The following is a 15,966-nucleotide window of genomic DNA, read 5'->3' on the forward strand; positions in this document are numbered from 1 at the left end:
TTGCCAGTGCCTTCTCCGGGACACTCTAGAGGAGTCTAGAGACTCTAGAGAAGTCTCTAGACTTCTCTAGAGTCTCTCTAGACTCCTAGTAAAGCTGCTTATTCCCCGTGGGGGGTGATTGAATTTGGGTTAAGATTTCCTCAAATTCTACCACTTAAAACTAACCACAATAAGTATGTGACAAATGCATTTCAGACATCTCTATGCATATGTACTAAAGGGTTGATTGAAATAATTTTAGAAAGATATTTCAATACAAGTTTTAATTTAATTTTACTTGGATTTAACCAAGAAAGAAAAACAAACTAATTCATATACTTTAATAAAATATTTGACACAGAAGCTAATCATTCTTAAAAGGATTCTTTAAATTGAAGACAATGTATTATAAAAATAGTGGTTGGAATAATTTCTACAACTTTTTGTTTATGGAAAACTTCAAGCATATACAAAGCAAACAGACAATATAATGAATCTCTATGTATTCGTCGTTCAGTTTCAACAAGTATCATCATTCTACTATTCTTTTTTTAAATGTTTTTTTATTTTTATTTATCCTTTTTGACCATGCTGTGTGGCATGGGGACCCTTAGTTCCCCAACCAGGGATCGAACCCAGGCCCCTGCACTGGGAGTGTGGAGTGTTAACCACTGGATAACCAGGGAAATCCCATCATTCTACTATTCTATCAATATAGCTAGCCAATGCCCACCACTTGCACTATTATTATTATTACTTTATAGGTTTGAGGGAGGTAAATTCGATACTTTGAAATGCACAAATCTTAGCTGTAAAAATTTGAAAAATGGTTACACCTGTGTGAGCCACACTCCTATGATGTATGTATCCAAAATTTCTGTATCCTTCACCAGTCAATTTGCTGGATCTCCACAACACTTTTCTGAAAGATTTCACTGTAGATTAGTTTTATTCTAGAGCTTCATATAAATGGAATCATATGGTGTTCCTCTTCTGTGTTTGACTTCTCTTGCCTGGCACAATGTCTGAGATGCAGTCATGTTGCTGTGTGTATTGGTAGCTTGTTCCTTGACATTGCTAAGTAGTATTCTGGGGTGTGGAAACAACAGTTTGTTCACCCATTCTCCCGCTGATATCCATTTGGGTTGCTTCCAGTCTGGGCTACTGTGAATGAAGCTGTTATGAACATTTTTGTACAAATCTCTTGGTGGACTTGTATTTTCATTTCTCTTATGTAAATACCCAGGAATGCAATTGCTGGGCCAAGAGTAGATGTAGATGTTTAATTTCATAAGAAACTAAAATATTTCCCCAAGTGGTTTTAGTATTTTATGCCTCTCACGGGATGAGAACTTTGGCTGCATCACATCTTTGCCACCATTAAGTGCTGTCAGTTTGTTTGTTTTTAACCTAACCTGGTGGGTATGTAACAGTATCTCATTGTGTTTTTAATTTGCATTTGCCTGTTAACTAATGACACTGAACAGTTTTTCATGCACTTATGAATCATTTGTGTATCTTCTTTTGGAAAGTAAATGTTCAACTGTTTACTCATTTTTATATTTATTGGGATCTTTATCTTTTTACTGTTGAGTTATTTAAGTTCTTTATTCTGAATACACGTCTGTTATGAGGTATTTTTGCAAATATTTTTCCTATTCTTTAGGCTATCTATGTAAAATTATCTTTTTATAAGCATTAGTTTTCACTTTAATGAAATTTGCATGGTACATATTTTTCCACCCTTTTATGTTTAGCCTGTTTTGTCTTCATATTTCAAGTGCTTTCTTGTAGACAATTATGGTTGGGCTTTGCTTTTTTTTTTTTTTCTAATTTTATTTTATTTTTAAACTTTACATAATTGTATTAGTTTTGCCAAATATCAAAATGAATCCGCCACAGGTATACATGTGTTCCCCATCCTGAACCCTCCTCCCTCCTCCCTCGCCATACCATCCCTCTGGGTCGTCCCTGTGCACTAGCCCCAAGCATCCAGTATCGTGCATCGAACCTGGACTGGCAACTCGTTTCTTACATGATATTTTACATGTTTCAATGCCATTCTCCCAAATCTTCCCACCCTCTCCCTCTCCCACAGAGTCCATAAGACTGTTCTATACATCAGTGTCTCTTTTGCTGTCTCGTACACCGGGTTATTGTTACCATCTTTCTAAATTCCGTATATATGCGTTAGTATACTGTATTTATGTTTTTCCTTTTGGCTTACTTCACTCTGTATAATAGGCTCCAGTTTCATCCACCTCATTAGAACTGATTCAAATGTATTCTTTTTAATGGCTGAGTAATACTCCATTGTGTATATGTACCACTGCTTTCTTATCCATTCATCTGCTGATGGACATCTAGGTTGCTTCCATGTCCTGGCTATTATAAACAGTGCTGCGATGAACATTGGGGAACAGGTGTCTCTTTCCCTTCTGGTTTCCTCAGTGTGTATGCCCAGCAGTGGGATTGCTGGATCATAAGGCAGTTCTATTTCCAGTTTTTTAAGGAATCTCCACACTGTTCTCCATAGTGGCTGTACTAGTTTGCATTCCCACCAACAGTGTAAGAGGGTTCCCTTTTCTCCACACCCTCTCCAGCATTTATTATTTGTAGACTTTTGGATCGCAGCCATTCTGACTGGTGTGAAATGGTACCTCATAGTGGTTTTGATTTGCATTTCTCTGATAATGAGTGATGTTGAGCATCTTTTCATGTGTTTGTTAGCCATCTGTATGTCTTCTTTGGAGAAATGTCTATTTAGTTCTTTGGCCCATTTTTTGATTGGGTCGTTTATTTTTCTGGAGTTGAGCTGTAGGAGTTGCTTGTATATTTTTGAGATTAGTTGTTTGTCAGTTGCTTCATTTGCTATTATTTTCTCCCATTCTGAAGGCTGTCTTTTCACCTTACTAATAGTTTCCTTTGATGTGCAGAAGCTTTTAAGGTTAATTAGGTCCCATTTGTTTATTTTTGCTTTTATTTCCAATATTCTGGGAGGTGGGTCATAGAGGATCCTGCTGTGATGTATGTCGGAGAGTGTTTTGCCTATGTTCTCCTCTAGGAGTTTTATAGTTTCTGGTCTTATGTTTAGATCTTTAATCCATTTTGAGTTTATTTTTGTGTATGGTGTTAGAAAGTGGTCTAGTTTCATTCTTTTACAAGTGGTTGACCAGATTTCCCAGCACCACTTGTTAAAGAGATTGTCTTTAATCCATTGTATATTCTTGCCTCCTTTGTCAAAGATAAGGTGTCCATATGTGCGTGGATTTATCTCTGGGCTTTCTATTTTATTCCATTGATCAATATTTCTGTCTTTGTGCCAGTACCATACTGTCTTGATAACTGTGGCTTTGTAGTAGAGCCTGAAGTCAGGTAGGTTGATTCCTCCAGTTCCATTCTTCTTTCTCAAGATCGCTTTGGCTATTCGAGGTTTTTTGTATTTCCATACAAATTGTGAAATTATTTGTTCTAGCTCTGTGAAGAATACTGTTGGTAGCTTGATAGGGATTGCGTTGAATCTATAAATTGCTTTGGGTAGTATACTCATTTTCACTATATTGATTCTTCCAATCCATGAACATGGTATATTTCTCCATCTATTAGTGTCCTCTTTGATTTCTTTCACCAGTGTTTTATAGTTTTCTATATATAGGTCTTTAGTTTCTTTAGGTAGATATATTCCTAAGTATTTTATTCTTTCCGTTGCAATGGTGAATGGAATTGTTTCCTTAATTTCTCTTTCTGTTTTCTCATTATTAGTGTATAGGAATGCAAGGGATTTCTGTGTGTTGATTTTATATCCTGCAACTTTACTATAGTCATTGATTATTTCTAGTAATTTTCTGGTGGAATCTTTAGCGTTTTCTATGTAGAGGATCATGTCATCTGCAAATAGTGAGAGTTTTACTTCTTCTTTTCCAATTTGGATTCCTTTTATTTCTTTTTCTGCTCTGATTGCTGTGGCCAAAACTTCCAAAACTATGTTGAATAGTAATGGTGAAAGTGGGCACCCTTGTCTTGTTCCTGACTTTAGAGGAAATGCTTTCAATTTTTCACCATTGAGGATAATGTTTGCTGTGGGTTCGTCATATATAGCTTTTATTATGTTGAGGTATGTTCCTTCTATTCCTGCTTTCTGGAGAGTTTTTATCATAAATGGATGTTGAATTTTGTCAAAGGCTTTCTCTGCATCTATGAGATAATCATATGGTTTTTATTTTTCAATTTGTTAATGTGGTGTATTACATTGATTGATTTGCGGATATTGAAGAATCCTTGCATCCCTGGGATAAAGCCCACTTGGTCATGGTGTATGATCTTTTTAATGTGTTGTTGGATTCTGATTGCTAGAATTTTGTTAAGGATTTTTGCATCTATGTTCATCAGTGATATTGGCCTGTAGTTTTCTTTTTTCATGGGATCTTTGTCAGGTTTTGGTATTAGGGTGATGGTGGCCTCATAGAATGAGTTTGGAAGTTTACCTTCCTCTGCAATTTTCTGGAAGAGTTTGAGCAGGATAGGTGTTAGCTCTTCTCTAAATTTTTGGTAGAATTCAGCTGTGAAGCCGTCTGGACCGGGGCTTTTGTTTGCTGGAAGATTTTTGATTACAGTTTCAATTTCCGTGCTTGTGATGGGTCTGTTAAGATTTTCTATTTCTTCCTGGTCCAGTTTTGGAAAGTTGTACTTTTCTAAGAATTTGTCCATTTCTTCCAAGTTGTCCATTTTATTGGCATATAATTGTTGATAGTAGTCTCTTATGATCCTTTGTATTTCTGTGTTGTCTGTTGTGATCTCTCCATTTTCGTTTCTAATTTTGTTGATTTGATTTTTCTCCCTTTGTTTCTTGATGAGTCTGGCTAATGGTTTGTCAATTTTATTTATCCTTTCAAAGAACCAGCTTTTGGTTTTGTTGATTTTTGCTATGGTATCTTTTGTTTCTTTTGCATTTATTTCTGCTCTAATTTTTAAGATTTCTTTCCTTCTACTAACCCTGGGGTTCTTCATTTCTTCCTTTTCTAGTTGCTTTAGGTGTAGAGTTAGGTTATTTATTTGACTTTTTTCTTGTTTCTTGAGGGCTTTGCTTTTTAACCCATTCTAATACTGTCTTCTAATTGGAGTATTTAATCCTCTATATTTAATGTGTTTATTGATATGCTTGGATTGAGTGTGCCAACTACTATTTTGTTCTATTTGTCACACCTTTCTCTTGTTCCATCTCTTCTTCCTTTCCTGCCCTCTTTGCGGGGGTTAAATAATTCTGGTATTCATCTTTTGGCTTTTAGTTAAAATGAAAAAGGCATTTTTAATGGATTCTCTAGGGACTGCAATATGCATCTCTAACTTATCACAACCTTTTAGAGTTAACTGAATATGTCTTCATGTATGGTATATTTCCACTTGCTTCTCCATCCTTTGTTCCATTGTTGTCATATATTTTATATCATATATTATACTTGCCACAATACGCACTTAAGCTTTTTGTTTTGAACAGACAGATGGTAAAGAAATGAAGAGAAGAAAATAAAATAATACATAGTCTGCTATATTTACCAATTCCAGTGGCCTTCAATCCTGTTACCTTTCAGTTACCCTGTGGGGCCACTTCCCTTCAATTTAAGAAACTTCCTTCAGTATTTCTTGTGACATGGTTGTTTATCTGAAAATGTCTTTATTTCACTTTCATTTTTGAAGTCTGGTTATAGAATTCTGGGTTGATGCTGTTCCACTGCCTTCTGGCCTCTACTGTTTCTGATTAAAAGAAAGCCATCCTGCATACCATTGTTTTTCTAAATGTAATTTGGGTTTTATCTGGTTGACTTTAAGATTTTCTCTTTATCTTTTGATTTCTTTCATCATGACGTGGCCAGGTGTGGCTTCATTTTTTACTTATCTCATTTGGGGTTTGTTAACCTTCCTAGCTCTGTAAATTGATGTTCTTCACTAAATTTGGGTGGCTCCAAGCCATTATTTCTTGAGATACCTTTTTTCTGCACTTTTATCACTCTCTTTTTCCCCTGGGACACAAATTACACATATGTTAGACCACCTGATATTGTCTCACTAATCTCCAAGGCTGTCATTTTTTCATCTTTTTCCTACTGGTTCTTCAGATTGAATCAGTTCTAATCAAAACCACTGCATTTTTCTTCTACCATCTCCAATCTACTTGTAAGTCCCTCAGATAAATTTCAAAATTTCATAGTCTCTTATCTTTCAGCTCTAGCATTACTATTGTATTCTTTTCTGAGATTCTCAGTTTATTTTTCTTACACATATATTTTCCTTTAAATCTTTAAACATATGTATAATAGCCGCTTTAAAACGCTTGTCTGCTAATTGTAACCTCTGGGCTAGGTGCAGTTTTTTAAAAGTATTTATTTATTTATTTTTGGCTGTGCTGGGTCTTTGTTGCTGCACTGGCTTTTCTCTCGTTGTGGTGAGCGGGGGCTACTCTCTCGTCGTGGTGTGCAGCTTCTCTTTGTGGTGACTTCTCTCGTTGCTGAGCACAGGCTGTAGGGTGCATGGGCTTCAGTAGTTACGGCACGTGGGCTCAGTAATTGGAACTCCTGGGCTCTAGAGCATAGGCTCAGCAGTTGTGGTGCATGGGCTTAGTTGCTCTATAGCATGTGGGATCTCCCTGGATCAGGGATTAAATCTGTATCTCCTGCATTGGCAAGCTGATGCTTTATCACTGAGCCACCAGGGAAGCCCTGGGGGTCAATTTTTATTGACTGCTTTTTTTGTTGTATATAGACACACTTTCCTGGTTTCATCAGATGATTGGATACTGGACATTATGAATACACTATAAAGTATATACATATGTATATGTATATACATTATGTGTATGTGTATACATTATGATACACTATAAAGTCTCTAGATTCTACTGTGTTCCAATGAAAAGTGATTTTTGTTCTGGCAGGCATTCAACTTAGCTATATCCAAGCTCGATGTCTGTCACCCTGCTAATGGGCAGCAGCTGTATCTTGGATCGGTTTCTTCATATTCCAGATAATGCTTTTGTGCCAGGCCACCTGGGCTCTCCCCCATATATGTAGAGTTTAGCTGTTAGCCAAAGATTTGGGTGGATTTTATGTGTATATTTTGTGCCTCAATTCTTCAGAAGCTCCCAGCCAGGATTTCCTCCCAAGTGTTCTGGCTGCTCTGTCAGCCCCAGATTCTGTACTCTTAATATCTCAAACCAGAGAGGCTGAGCTACAGTCCAAGGCAAGAAAAGATTAGGCAGTGCCTTTAGGCAGAAGGCTGCAGATCTTGGCCATTGCAGCTGTCTTCCAAGGATGGAGGTTTCTACCCTTGGGAGATCACATGTACTGATGTGAAACTACTCCAACTTGTAGGGCGAAGCAAAAAGAAAAAGCTGTGAAACAATATGAAAGCATGACCCCACTTATATATTTTAAAAGTTTTGCAAAAGTACAAACTAGTAAGTAAGTGCACAAAGCATGTATGGGACCCACCAGCCATGCCTGGCTGTTTCTAAGAGGGGACTACCATGGGGCAAAAGTCTCTATATCTGTATGCAAGGTTTCACATTTTTTACTCCATGAATTTCTACATTTGAATTTTATAAGAATATATATGGGCTTTAAAAAAATACTGATTTTTGTATATGGTTTATCTCAGAATACATGAATATAATTCCCTGTGCCATACAGTAGGACTTGTTGTTTAACCATTCTATATATAACAGTCTGCATCTGCTAACCCCAAACTCCCAGTCCATCCCTGGCCATTGGCAAGACTGATTTTTTTGATGGTTTGGTGGGCTCAGCAGTAAAGAATCTGCCTGCAATGCCAGAGACCAGGTTCAATCCCTGGGTCGGGAAGATCCTTTGGAGAAGGGAATGGCAACCCACTCCAGTATTCTTGCATGGAGAATTCCATGGACAGAGGAGCATGGTGGGGTATAGTCCATGAGGTCGCAAAGAATCGAATATGACTGAGTGACTAACACTTTGATGATTTGGTGGTATTTATTAGCTCTCCGTTTGAGAAGAATTGCTCTTAAACTTTGGATTAAGTGCTTAGAACAGTGCCTGTCATACAGGAGGCATTCAGTAACTATGGGCCCTTATTATTGCTGTAATGTGGGAACAATACCTCTTTCATTTGGTTCCGCGGCAGAGAACATGGCCATGAAGCCATTCCCAGCTGTGTTGGCGTCGGAAATCATCTGCACCATCATCTTGTTGCTGCTGGACACAAGGGCTCCAGGCCGGAACGTGCCGCAGAAGCGCCCGATGCGCTGGCCGTTGGCATGGCCATTGTACACATCCACAAAGTCATAACGACACAGGTTGTCACTCTCCAGGTCTATGAATCGGAAATTAAGAACTACCACTTTTCCCTCTGGAACCTGCCAAGAAAACGGCCAAGGGGAAAACTGTGTCATGGAAATGGTGTCTGAAATCTTCACATCTAAGCCAATTACTGAAATGAGCAGAGAAAAGGTTAATACCCCAGATCATGCTTTTTTCCTTCAACACTGAATGAGGCCAGAAAAGGCATTCTACCATAATGCATTCCCAGTAAAAGACGAGCATTTATTATCTTTTCACAAATTCCACAATTCTCTAGGGTACATGAGCTTATTCTTAGGGAGTCTGTCTCAAAGTTGCAAACTATTGGATCAGTCTTGTTTTTGAAAATTAATTATTAACTTGTTTGGCTGCACTAGGTCTCAGTAGCAGCATGCGTTTTGGGTTGTTTTTTTTTTTTTTATTAGTTGCAGCATGCGAACTCTTAGTTGAGGCATGTGCGATCTAGTTACCTGACCAGGGATCAAACCTGGGCCCCCTGCATTGGTAACACGGAGTCTTAGCCCTAGACCATGAGGGAAGTTCCTGGATCAGTCTTATTAATTAACAAATCATAGCTTACAAAGAATACCAGGCCTGACTGGATCTTAGCACACATCTCACATCTGCACATTCTAAAGCACCATGGCACTCAGACATAGTGCTCGACAAAGATCCATTTGAAATGTCAATTCTTACAAATAACACAATAGGACAATCTCAAGATATAGAATGTTTCTATGAAATTCAAACTCAAAGGGTGATTTGGCAACTGTGTAGGTAATTTATAGATAATTCACTTTGGGTCCTCAAGAGGCCAGATCAATTATCTACACTGATTATATTGATCAATTGTTGAATCAGCTCTTCTCAAAGTCACTGAGTTTTTGTTTTCCAGGTGAAAACTATATACTAGGCAGCCTTGAAACAAAATACACTGATGAAAAAGATGCATTTTCACTTTCTCCACTTTCTCATAAGACTTTTTTCACCATAATTTCCTCCTCCCTCCTTGTTCCCTGACTAGGTAGAGAAAAATGGCTACAAAAGCATTTGGCAGGATTCTTAAAAAAGCCCCATTTATTTCACACTATTTTTTAATTTCTTCATACAAGCTGTTTAGTCATAAAGTCTTGATCAGATTTGTTTCACACTCAATAGCATAAGAATTTCATTCTGTAAAAACCTACAGATGACACAGATCAGTGATTTAAAAACAACAAAGATCCACAAGCAACACTGTTCGCTTCATCTTAATTAACCATCTCAGACTTAAGGATCAACAGACACCATCACATGTATGTGGCTTCCCCATGTTGGTAAGTGCCCCATACTGGTAAGTGACATGAAATTTTTTTTTCCTATAATAAGAAGTGTGTCAGTGCTACGTGCCTTTTTTAATCAAACACATAACACCCAACGGAGAAACTATAACCCAGTAATCACAAGAAGGGGGATATTTTAGCTTTACCATTGTTGCATTCTAATTGCTGGAGACTTATCTTAAGTATGAACATCAGAAGCTCTAAAGCCACAGTCTAAGAAGCTGACAGCAGAAAACACAATTTAATTTTTAAACATTCTCACTGAGATATTTGTTGCAGAATGTCCTTGGTTTTTTTGTTTTGTTTTGTTGCATACAATCTTTCTTTATCCCATGATGAGAAAATTATCACAATGTGGTGCCACATCTGCTACCTTGACTATAGGCAAGCTCTCCATGAATCACTGAAAAATTCCCAGTTAAGAAAAACGTTTGTAACTAAAGTAATTTGGATTGTCCTTGAGTGAATAATGACTATTTGCGTAAATGTATAAACTCTATGGAGGGCAATTCAAAGCTATGACACTCATCCACCCACAAAGTGAGTGTAGATGAAAAAGGATAGAGGTCTAAGGATGGAGTCCTGGGGCATTCCAATGTCATCGTGTCTCAAAGATGAAGCCAAACCACCAAAGGGACTGAGTCAGTAAGTAGGAGGCAACCAGAGGAAGGATGTGGTGCCCAGAAGCCAGACAAAGAGAGTGTGTCAAGCAGGAAAGACTATTGGCAGAATCAGGCGCTGCTGTTTAGTCAGTAGGATGATGACTGAGATATGACCACTGGGTTTAGCAACCAGAGGTCACTGGTGACTCTGACATGGCTGTTTTGCTGGACATTAGCGGGCTGGGGAGTGCTGATCTAAGACACCGTGGAGCACGGATGGTCTGCCCAGTGAGCGGAAGGCAGGCAGATGCAGGGAGGTTGGTACACGAGGCTGTGGTGGCATATGAAATTTTCTTCTGATTACTTTGCTTTTCTCAGTGAAATACAGAATGAGGTATAATGAGCAGCAAAATGAGCAGCAAAAGAGTGGATATGGGAGGAGCTACTGGGAGTTTGAGAACAGATGAATAGGTAACAGATTGCTGCTGAGTCGCTTCAGTCGTGTCCGACTCTGTTCGACCCCATAGATGGCAGCCCACCAGGCTCCCCCGTCCCTGGGATTCTCCAGGCAAGAACACTGGAGTGGGTTGCCATTTCCTTCTCCAATGCATGAAAGTGAAAAGTGAAAGTGAAGTCACTCAGTCGTGTCTGACTCTTAGTGACCCCATGGACAGCAGCCTACCAGGCTCCTCCATCCATGGGATTTTCCAGGCAAGAGTACTGGAGTGGGGTGCCGTTGCCTTCTCCAGTGTAATAGATTAGGGAAGTGTAACAGGGCTGCCATGAGTGCTGAGGTCCACTGGAAGTAAATGAATTAAAAGTGAGTCCTCCCTACCATATGATCCAGCAGTTCCACTCCTGGGTACATATTTGAGAAAAACAAAAACAGTAATTCAAAGACACCTGGGCCCCAGTGTTCATAACAGCATTATTTACAAAAGTCAAGATATTCAAGCAGCCTACGTGTTTATCAATAATGAAGGGATAAAGATGTGGTACATATATACAATGAAATATTAGTCAGTCATAAAAGAATGCAGTTTTGCCATTTGCAACATGGATGGACTTGGACTCTGGGATTCCCTGGTGGCTCAGACGGTAAACTCCTGCAATGCAGGAGACCTGGGTTCAATCCCATGTGTTGGGAAGATCCCCTGGAGGAGGGCATGGCAACCCACTCCACTATTCCTACCTGGAGAATCCCCATGGACAGAGGCCTCGCAGGCTACAGTCCATGGGGTCACAAAGAGTCAGACACGACTAAGTGACTAAGCACAGCACAGGATGGACTTGGAGAGTATTAGGCTAAGTGAAATAATTTAGACAGAGAAAGACAAATACTGTATGGTATCACTTAAGAGTGGAATCTATAAAGTACAACAAACTAGTGAATGTAAAAAAAGAAGCAGGTTAACAGAGAACAAATCAGTGGGGAGAGGGCAGGGAGCAAAGGGAGCAGAGTAGGAGGTAAAAACTATTATGTACAAAATCAACAAGACCTGGTTTCGATCCTTGGGTTGGGAAGATCCCCTGGAGGAGGGAAAGGCTACCCACTCCAGTATTCTGGCCTGGAGAATTCCATGAACTTCATAGTCCATGGGGTCGCAAAGAGTCAGACACGACTAAGTGACTTTCACTTTCACAAAATAAACAAGCTACAAGGATATAGGGTACAACACAGGGAATATAGCCAATAATTTATAATGTTAATAACTATAAATGGAATGTAGCCTTTAAAAGTTGTGAATCACTATGTTGTATTCCTATAACTTACATAATCATGTACATAAACTATGTCTCATTTAAAAGGAAAAAAGTGAGTCCTCTGCATGGTTGTATTCTCTTTCTCCCCAGCCATGTTCAGCTCCCTAGGTGGAGGTCCAGAGTAGGCAGAGTTGAATTTAAGCAGTGTTGTGGGAGGAGTTTGGGGAGGTGGAGGGATATTTGCCAAGTTAGGACGATGAAGGGAGAGGGGACATAGGCAGGGGAATGACCACAATGGTGGACTATGGAATCCATGCTGGGTTATAAGGACAGAAGTCAGGACTCAGTGGGGTGAGGACAGTTGTTGTTGTTCAGTGGCTCAGTCGTGTCAAACTCTTTGCGACCCCATGGACTGCAGCACACCAGGCTTCACCATCTCCCAGAGCTTGCTCAGACTCATATCCATGGAGTCAGTGATGCCATCCAACCATCTCATCCTCTGTCGTCCCCTTCTTCTCCTGCCTTCAATCTTTCCCAGCATCAGGGTCTTTCTAATGAGTCAGCTCTTTGCATCAGTTGGCCAAAGTATTGGCACTTCAGCCTCAGCATCAGTCCTTCCAATGCATATTCAGGACTGATTTCCTTTCGGACTGACTGGTTTGATTACCTTGCTGTTCAAGGGACTCTCAAGAGTCTTCTCCAACACCACAGTTCAAAAGCATCAATTCTTTGGTGCTCAGCCTTCTTTATGGTCCAACTCTCACATCCATACATGACTACTAGGAAAACCATAGCTTTGACTAGACAGATCTTTGTTGCCAAAGTAATGTCTCTGCTTTTTAATATGCTTTCTAAGTCAGTCACACCTTTTCTTCCTAGGAGCAAGTGTCTTTTAATATTATAGCTGCAGTCACCATCTGCAGTAATTTTGGAGCCCAAGAAAATAAAGTCTGTAGATTGTGGTGGAGGCAAGGATAATGACAATGAATGTGGATGACTAAGAAGCAATGGAGAAGAGAAGATAAAAGACCCAAAGGGATCATCCACACAGATGTTGAAATGGCTGTGAATAATGACAAGATTAGTCCTGAAAACAGTGACCATAAGCCAGGGCCCAAAGTTTATAAGAAATGTGGAAGGCTGTCGTGAAGTCTTCCGATGACTGCAACATGGAAGGACACGGGACATGATGGTCTTGTTTCACTGGTAATTTCTCAGTTCTCTGTCACTGAGAAAATAGTGTGACTGCAATCAGGCTGTTGAAATGGAACCCAAGCTTTGGAAATCCATTCCCTATGGGTAAATCATTTATTTTCCAACGTTCTTTACTTGGTCTGGATGCAATGAAAAGTTGAAGCTTCTCTGAGAATGAGACACAAATATGTTGGTAATAGAAAATGGGTTACAGCGTGTAACTCTGAACACAAAATCCAACAACCCTAACAAAAATTCTTTGGAGGGAAGATTTCAGGGGAGATCAGTATTCACTGTGGGTCTCCTGGAACTAGATAAATGCCATCTCACACTGAAGGCCAAGAGAAATTCTGTTGCAAGTGAGATGCACGTCGTAGTGAACCCTTCACTATAGCACAACACTGTTCATCTTTATATGAGGAACCAAGACTGATGTTTTATTGACTATGCCAAAGCCTTTGACTGTGTGGATCACAATAAACTGTGAAAAATTCTGAAAGAGATGGGCATACCAGACCACTTGACCTGCCTCTTGAGAACTCTGTATGCAGGTCAGGAAGCAACAGTTAGAACAGGACATGGAACAACAGACTGGTTCCAAATAGGAAAAAGAGTACATCAAGGCTGTATATTGTCACCCTGCTTATTTAACTTAAATGCAGAGTACATCATGAGAAATGCTGGACTGGAAGAAGCACAGGCTGGAATCAAGATTGCCGGGAGAAATATCAATAACCTCAGATATGCAGATGACACCACCCTTATGGCAGAATGTGAAGAACTAAAAAGCCTCTTGATGAAAGTGAAAGAGGAGAGTGAAAAAGTTGGCTTAAAGCTCAACATTCAGAAAATGAAGATCATGGCATCCAGTCCCATCACTTCATCCCAAATAGATGGGGAAACAGTGTCAGACTTTATTTTTCTGGGTTCCAAAATCACTGCAGATGGTGACTGCAGCCATGAAATTAAAAGACGCTTACTCCTTGGAAGGAAAGTTATGACCAACCTAGATAGCATATTCAAAAGCAGAGACATTACTTTGCCAACAAAGGTCCATCTAGTTAAGGTTATGGTTTTTCCAGTGGTCATGTATGGATGTGAGAGTTGGACTATAAAGAAAGCTGAGCGCCAAAGAATTGATGCTTTTGAACTGTGGTGTTGGAGAAGACTCTTGAGAGTCCCTTGGACTGCAAGGAGATCCAATCAGTCCATCCTAAAGGATATCAGTCCTGGGTGTTCATTGGAAGGACTGATGTTGAAGCTGAAACGCCAATACTTTGGCAACCTGATGCAAAGAGCTGACTCATCTGAAAAGACCCTGATGCTGGAAAGATTGAGGGTGGGAGGAGAAGGGGACGACAGAGGATGCGATGGTTGGATGGCATCACCGACTCGATGGACATGGGTTTGGGTGGACTCCGGGAGTTGGTGATGGACAGGGAGGCCTGGCGTGCTGCGGTTCATGGGGTCGCAAATAGTCAGACACGACTGAGCGCCTGGACTGAACTGAACTGAACTGAAGATTGGTGCCCTGTGATGTGAACTCTGCTAAGAGTTCCTGGATTATCATTCTAAAGGATTTTGGAAAGCATCTTCTCTGAAGATGACCTTCCACTTCAAGAATATATAGTCTGTACCCTTGGTTATTCTTTATTAGGAGTATAAAAAAATATTTAAAGATACATAAAGTAATATACACTTGGATACCCACAAGCCAGAATTGATTATTGTTAACATTCTTTAAAGTCTCCTTCAATAAAGTAAATAAATAATTTCAGATAAAATAGCTTTCTTTGTCCTCATGTACAGCCTCATTCCCCTGCCTTTCTCAGAAGCAAACATTCACAAATTTAGTGAGTTTCCTTCTGTGCTATTCAAAAAGCTAAATTAATATACCTGTATATGTATCCATGCAAAATCCATAATTGTGTTTTTATGTATGTTTTAAAAATGAATGAAAGTGGGATAATGCTGTACATATCACTTTCCAACATGGGCATCCTTGAATTTTCTCAAGGGTGAGGAAGAAGAGAAGTGGGAGAAATTAAAACAACAGGGATTTGGTAAGCTATTTATTCTACCTAGAGCACTTTTCCACTTCTGCCCTTCTCTTACTCAGGCTCAGGGTCTCATTTTCAAGGTCACCTCTTCCTGGAGGTGCATCCAGACCCCTCCCACGTCCTCCTCTCAAGATGGGCTCTGCCCAGTTAACAGCCTGGCCCTCGGGTCTCCAAGCCCTAGAAGGCTCAACCCACTTACTTGGCCCCTGTCTGTTTTCCCTGAAAGATGGAGTTCTAGAAGGTAAGGATCCTCATGCCTTGTTCACTGTCCCATTCCCAGCTTCTGGACAACCCATGGCCGCAAGCAGAGTTGTATCATAAAGATATACTAAATGAATGAATCCATCAAGAGCTAAATGGAGATTAGGTTCTTTACACAAATCCTGGACAAGGTACCTCCTGGGTGGCTCTGCCTCTTTGAGTTTTAACATCTCATACCCTATCCAGCAGCAAAACTCTAGAAGGCCTCTTTCTTTTCTAGGTCATTCTTTAAAAAAAAAAAAGAAGACATATCCTTGGGGAAACTTTATCTTTCAAATCTCCTGTGAATGCTAACACAATGCAGAAACTCAATTAAGACACTTTCTTGGGGTAACATATTAGACAAGGCCACTGATTTGTGAGATCAAATTGACCAGGGGATAAACTATCTGCCTGTAGAAAAATAAATCTGTATTCGTGTTTTTCCCTATCAGCAGCTGAATTCTTCGTCGGCCAAAGCCCGGCGCTGCAACAATGACCTCAGCTCACCCCGCAGTTCCTGGGATGTCCTCACGGT

At 39.8% G+C, this 15,966-nt stretch overlaps 1 protein-coding gene across 1 annotated transcript in view; it reads right to left on the minus strand.

The window, feature by feature from the left end:
- Nucleotides 1–15,966, minus strand: part of PCOLCE2 (procollagen C-endopeptidase enhancer 2) — a 95,658-nt gene that overhangs the window by 24,300 nt on the left and 55,392 nt on the right. Inside the window, exon 3 of the mRNA XM_086384048.1 lies at nt 8,107–8,362. Within this exon, the coding sequence (XP_086240174.1) occupies nt 8,107–8,362 (256 nt within the window). The remainder of the gene's footprint in view (nt 1–8,106; nt 8,363–15,966) is intronic.

The sequence above is a fragment of the Bos grunniens genome, chromosome 1 (assembly GCF_055505025.1).
Source record: "Bos grunniens cultivar Pamir isolate PY7600 chromosome 1, Bosgru_T2T1.0, whole genome shotgun sequence".
NCBI lineage: Eukaryota > Metazoa > Chordata > Mammalia > Artiodactyla > Bovidae > Bos > Bos grunniens.